General features: G+C 48.8%; 1 protein-coding gene across 4 annotated transcripts in view; it reads left to right on the top strand.

Moving 5' to 3' along the window:
- Positions 1-1,499: 1,499 nt before the first annotated feature.
- ILDR2 (immunoglobulin like domain containing receptor 2) overlaps positions 1,500-6,950 on the top strand; it is a 207,848-nt gene continuing 202,397 nt past the window's right edge. For 3 of the 4 annotated variants that reach the window (XM_075854660.1, XM_075854661.1, XM_075854659.1), the window contains exon 1: positions 1,501-1,688. In XM_075854660.1, the coding sequence (XP_075710775.1) occupies positions 1,643-1,688 (46 nt within the window). In that variant the 5' untranslated portion in view covers positions 1,501-1,642. Of the gene's footprint in view, positions 1,689-6,950 lie in introns of all 4 variants that reach the window. The other variant, XM_075854662.1, reaches the window with a different exon arrangement.

The raw sequence follows: 6,950 nt of genomic DNA, 5'->3' as shown, positions 1-6,950 counted from the left end.
ACTGGAGCATGGCATAAAGGTGGCAGCCTGGCACCCGGTGCACTGTATTATGCAGTACTGGAGCATGGCATAAAGGTGGCAGCCTGGCACCCGGTTCACTGTATTATGCAGCACTGGAGCATGGCATAAAGGTGGCAGCCTGGCACCCGGTGCACTGTATTATGCAGTACTGGAGCATGGCATAAAGGTGGCAGCCTGGTACCCGGTGCACTGTATTATGCAGCACTGGAGCATGGCATAAAGGTGGCAGCCTGGCACCCGGTGCACTGTATTATGCCGTACTGGAGCATGGCATAAAGGTGGCAGCCTGGTACCCGGTGCACTGTATTATGCAGCACTGGAGCATGGCATAAAGGTGGCAGCCTGGCACCCGGTGCACTGTATTATGCAGCACTGGAGCATGGCATAAAGGTGGCAGCCTGGCACCCGGTGCACTGTATTATGCAGCACTGGAGCATGGCATAAAGGTGGCAGCCTGGCACCCGGTGCACTGTATTATGCAGCACTGGAGCATGGCATAAAGGTGGCAGCCTGGTACCCGGTGCACTGTATTATGCAGCACTGGAGCATGGCATAAAGGTGGCAGCCTGGCACCCGGTGCACTTTATTATGCAGCACTGGAGCATGGCATAAAGGTGGCAGCCTGGCACCCGGTGCACTGTATTATGCAGTACTGGAGCATGGCATAAAGGTGGCAGCCTGGCACCCGGTGCACTGTATTATGCAGTACTGGAGAATGGCATAAAGGTGGCAGCCTGGTACCCGGTGCACTGTATTATGCAGTACTGGAGAATGGCATAAAGGTGGCAGCCTGGCACCCGGTGCACTGTATTATGCAGCACTGGAGCATGGCATAAAGGTGGCAGCCTGGCACCCGGTGCACTGTATTTTGCAGCACTGGAGCATGGCATAAAGGTGGCAGCCTGGCACCCGGTGCACTGTATTATGCAGCACTGGAGCATGGCATAAAGGTGGCAGCCTGGCACCCGGTGCACTGTATTATGCAGCACTGGAGCATGGCATAAAGGTGGCAGCCTGGCACCCGGTGCACTGTATTATGCAGCTCTGGAGCATGGCATAAAGGTGGCAGCCTGGTACCCGGTGCACTGTATTATGCAGAACTGGAGCATGGCATAAAGGTGGCAGCCTGGCACCCGGTGCACTGTATTATGCAGCACTGGAGCATGGCACAGGGAAGGGCAGGTAGTTCAGGGGTGCAGACCCCGGCACTGGACTCTACACCAGGACCTGCTGCTGTGCTGCCAGACATGTGACGGTGGAATTCCAGGCTGCGGGGGGCCCTTACACCCCTGGAGGGACCCACACAGGTGCCAGCACGGGGCAGAGAGGACCTGGTACCGCTACACAGGCAGCTGTGTGTCCCGGCTGTACCATAGACCCAGGGAGGGGGGCGGGGAGGTGAGAGTCTCCCACCTGCTGTGCACCGGGGTCAGTGTCATTCTCACACATGCTCTGTCTCCCCCCTACTCCCAGCGACAGTGGAAGATTCCGCTCTGCTCCTCGTTCTTGTATTGGAGCCCCCGCAGACAGCGGAGAGGAGAGCCAGTGCCAGGTGCTGCCCGGCTGTGTGTGCGCTGGGCATTGCTGCTGCCCTGGATGGAAGCTGCCACAGGACTGGGCTATGGCTGCCACTATACTGGCCTGCATTGCTCTGCTTTGTGCCACAGGTAAGTGCTGCATGTAACTTTGCTCCCCTGCAGACTGGCATTTGCCCAGAGGACACCTGGGGGTTGGGCATTGTCTTAGGTGATCCCCTCTTTCCCATTATTGGGTCCGCTGTGCCTTTGGCTCAATGCAGAATCAGCTGCCTACAGCAGACAATGGGGGGCATCTGCTGCCTGCTGTGGGCAAGAGAAGTGTGTGGGTATGACCCGGGGTCTTGTCAGTTCCAGTGTCGGCCAGTAGTGTGTGGGCACAGGATTCTTCATGGGTGATGTGCAGGGTCATAATTTTTATGGGTCTTGTTATCATTTCCAGGGATGCCAATAATGTGCGGGCACAGTATGTGATGTGTGGTGGCATCAGCTCACTGTAGACATGACCTAAGGTCTTGTTACAAATGCCAAAATGTGCCAGCAGTGTGGGGGCACTGCCTGTGATGACAATAGGGACATCTAATCCCAGCTGTGGGCATTTTATCAGTATGACCCCATGATCTCGTCATGAATCCCTGGGTGTGGGCACGGTATAGTTCATGCAATGTGTTCTGTAAATCAACAGATTGTTGGCACGGTGTTCCCGTTATGTGTATCCAAGGTTACAGTTGAGTGTGGGCACACTGTACAGTGTCGGGTATAAAATATATGCACATTGCTATGTCAGTGTATCCGGGGGCAGTAAAACACCCTTCAGGATCTGCACCCCATTTGCAATGCATTGTGGTTACTATATGGTCTCCGAACCCATGATATGTGATGTTATGGGGGCACTGATGGTTTTCTGCTTGAATTGTGGGCAAGAGTCTAATATAGCTTCATATATTATGCTGGCATGGAACAGTTTATAGCTCTATTGTGTTGGCACTGGGCACCCCTACGAAGGGCAAATAACAGTGTACACATTCACAGCAACACGGGCAGGGTACGGGCATTAGAGCGCTTGTAAAGTTTGTTCTGAGGTGGGTATCCCGTACACATTGGTAACGTGCGCTTCCCAGTAAAACGATGCCACCATTTATATGTTGGCACCTGTGATTCCACTGAACCCTAACTGGCAAAACCTTTACGTGTGAACTGTAGCTGGCGCCTTCTCGCTGAGTGTGACAATGAGCTGGGATTTGGAGTATTGGCACTGGCTGATATTACATAGGATATATCTATGGCATGTGTGCCCAGCTGTGACCCGATATCAACATGAATGGGTCAAATACCAACACTGCTCTAGTAAAGTTGTTTTGTCCTCATATATGATCCTACTTTAGTGTTAGATTCTGCTATATTTTCCATTCACAATGTGCCCATGTTTACAATACTATACCCATTCACACAACACTGTGCCCATTCACACAACACTGTGCCCATTCACACAACACTGTGCCCATTCACACAACACTGTGCCCATTCACACAACACTGTGCCCATAAATACAACACTGTGCCCATAAATATAACACTGCCCATTCACACAACGCTATGCCCATAAATACAACACTGTGTCCATACCCACAACACTGTGTTGATACCCACAACACTGTGCCCATACAGTGCTCTGATAATCACAATACCTCACCAATATATACAGCACTGCACTTCCACAATGAACCCATACACACAACACTGCACCTAAATGTACAAATCGGTGGCAATGTAAACAGCACCGCAACACTTCTTCCATATTTACAACCCTGCACATATACATGCAACAACACTGCACCATAATAACACTGCACCATAATAACACTGCACCATAATAACACTGCACCATAATAATAATAATAACAACAACAACACTGCAAACATAGCAATGACACTGCAACTGTAATTACAACACAGGGCCCATACCAATAACACTGCACTGCAACCATGCTCCTTCACCTATACACATTACAGTGCACACATACTACAACCATCATCATACTGAGCGCATTAACACTAGACCTATAAACATTACAGTTCACCCAAACACACTGCACAGCACCTATAATAACAGTGAACCCATACACACTGCACCTATAATCACACTGAGCCCAAACACACTGCACCTATACACACTGCACCTATAATAACAGTGAACCCATACACACTGCACCCATACACACTGCACCCATACACACTGCACCTATAATCACACTGAGCCCATACACACTGCACCTATAATCACACTGAGCCCAAACACACTGCACCTATACACACTGCACCTATAATAACAGTGAACCCATACACACTGCACCCATACACACTGCACCCATACACACTGCACCTATAATCACACTGAGCCCATACACACTGCACTTATAACTATACTGAGCCCATGCACACTGCACCTATTATCACACTGAGCCCATACACACTGCACTTATAACTATACTGAGCCCATGCACACTGCACCTATAACTACACTGAGCCCATACACACTGCACTTATAACTATACTGAGCCCATACACACTGCACCTATAACTACACTGAGACCATACACACTGCACCTATAATCACACTGAGCCCATACACACTGCACCTATAACTATACTGAGCCCATACACACTGCACCTATAATCACACTGAGCCCATACACACTGCACATATAATCACACTGAGCCCATACACACAGCACCTATAACTACACTGAGCCCATACACACTGCACCTATAACTATACTGAGCCCATACACACTGCACCTATAACTATACTGAGCCCATACACACTGCACCTATAATCACACTGAGCCCATACACACTGCACCTATAATCACACTGAGCCCATACACACTGCACCTATAATCACACTGAGCCCATACACACTGCACTTATAACTATACTGAGCCCATACACACTGCACCTATAACTACACTGAGACCGTGCACACTGCACCTATAATCACACTGAGCCCATGCACACTGCACCTATAACTATACTAAGCCCATACACACTGCACCTATAACTACACTGAGCCCATACACACTGCACCTATAATCACACTGAGCCCATACACACAGCACCTATAACTACACTGAGCGTGCACACTGCACCTATAATCACACTGAGCCCATACACACTGCACCTATAATCACACTGAGCCCATACACACAGCACCTATAACTACACTGAGCGTGCACACTGCACCTATAACTACACTGAGCCCATACACACTGCACCTATAATCACACTGAGCCCATACACACTGCACCTATAATCACACTGAGCCCATACACACTGCACTTATAACTATACTGAGCCCATACACACTGCACCTATAACTACACTGAGACCGTGCACACTGCACCTATAATCACACTGAGCCCATACACACTGCACCTATAATCACACTGAGCCCATACACACAGCACCTATAACTACACTGAGCGTGCACACTGCACCTATAACTACACTGAGCCCATACACACTGCACCTATAATCACACTAAGCCCATACACACTGCACCTATAATCACACTGAGCCCATACACACTGCACTTATAACTATACTGAGCCCATACACACTGCACCTATAACTACACTGAGACCGTGCACACTGCACCTATAATCACACTGAGCCCATGCACACTGCACCTATAACTATACTAAGCCCATACACACTGCACCTATAACTACACTGAGCCCATACACACTGCACCTATAATCACACTGAGCCCATACACACTGCACCTATAACTATACTGAGCCCATACACACTGCACCTATAATCACACTGAGCCCATACACACTGCACCTATAACTATACTGAGCCCATACACACTGCACCTATAATCACACTGAGCCCATACACACTGCACCTATAATCACACTGAGCCCATACACACTGCACCTATAACTACACTGAGCCCATACACACTGCACCTATAACTATACTGAGCCCATACACACTGCACCTATAACTATACTGAGCCCATACACACTGCACCTATAACTATACTGAGCCCATACACACTGCACCTATAACTATACTGAGCCCATACACACTGCACCTATAATCACACTGAGCCCATACACACTGCACCTATAATCACACTGAGCCCATACACACTGCACCTATAATCACACTGAGCCCATACACACTGCACCTATAATCACACTGAGCCCATACACACTGCACCTATAATCACACTGAGCCCATACACACTGCACCTATAACTACACTGAGCCCATACACACTGCACCTATAATCACACTGAGCCCATACACATGCATACAGCAGTCGGCTGCTTCACTCTTGCTTTGTGTTGCAGCTTGTAATGCAACAGGAGAGGAGTCTGCACTGCTGGGTGTAATCTACTGGGGGTGTACAGGGCGTCATGGCCCACTTAAAGGCATAGACATCCCAGCAGAACTATGAATGCATTCTTCTTATATTCCTATTACACTACATGTTGCAGCGATGCCCAGGTGCCCGCTGTGAGGTTGGTAGTTGTGGAAGCCTTTGCTGTGTGTTATGATGATTGTTCAGTCCGGTTCCTGCGCTCGTCTTCTATCCGCCAGTTATGAAGCTGCATAATAATAAGGAGAGATTATTATGCGTGGCACCATCTCGGCTGACATCAGCACCTCCAGCCAGCGCTGTGTATCACATTTGTATGTTATCATTCTTACTTCCCGCTGACCAGAATATTAACCAGGAGGATTGATCTCGGCCCAGGAAAAGGTTTGATTGCTTTGTGCAAATATTACATTTCAGATCCCAAAGGTGATGATTAAAATACCAGTCCTTGCATATTGGCAAGTGGCGCAATTCATCACCAGATGCAGCAGCAGCTATGGACTGGCACTGCACCATTGTTTTTAGCCCTCCCATGTCTTGTAGCATCTTTCCTTGGAACGTGGCATTGTGGGGTTCCTCTGTTACTCCTCCTGGAAATGTATAAAGAAATTGACAACTGGGCGTTACCATTGCCCTTGTCAATAGGGTGTGTCCCTACACAGTCTGACACTGTCAGCACTGATTGGACAATGTCAGAGTGTTTAGGACACGCCCAATTGATGGGGGGAATGGTAGACCCAGTTAATTTATTCATACATTTCCAGGAGGAGAAACAGAGGAGCAACACAGCATCATGACATCTCCTATTCAAGAACATCTTAGAAATAAACAGGTTATTAGACTGATGCTCTGTTTCTTGGAAAGCTGGGTGAAAACGAATACAGTATTACCATCCAACTTTCCCAAACCCATGAACTCCGTCCAGTCACGCCAACCAATGCAAGTCCCACGTGGATTCTCACTCAACTTTCCCAGGCTCCTGAATAACAAATGCATCTAG

The sequence above is a fragment of the Rhinoderma darwinii genome, chromosome 2 (assembly GCF_050947455.1).
Source record: "Rhinoderma darwinii isolate aRhiDar2 chromosome 2, aRhiDar2.hap1, whole genome shotgun sequence".
In the NCBI taxonomy this organism is placed as follows: domain Eukaryota; kingdom Metazoa; phylum Chordata; class Amphibia; order Anura; family Rhinodermatidae; genus Rhinoderma; species Rhinoderma darwinii.
The sequence above is the reverse complement of the archived record's forward strand: the minus strand, read 5'-3'. Positions and strand labels throughout refer to the sequence as shown.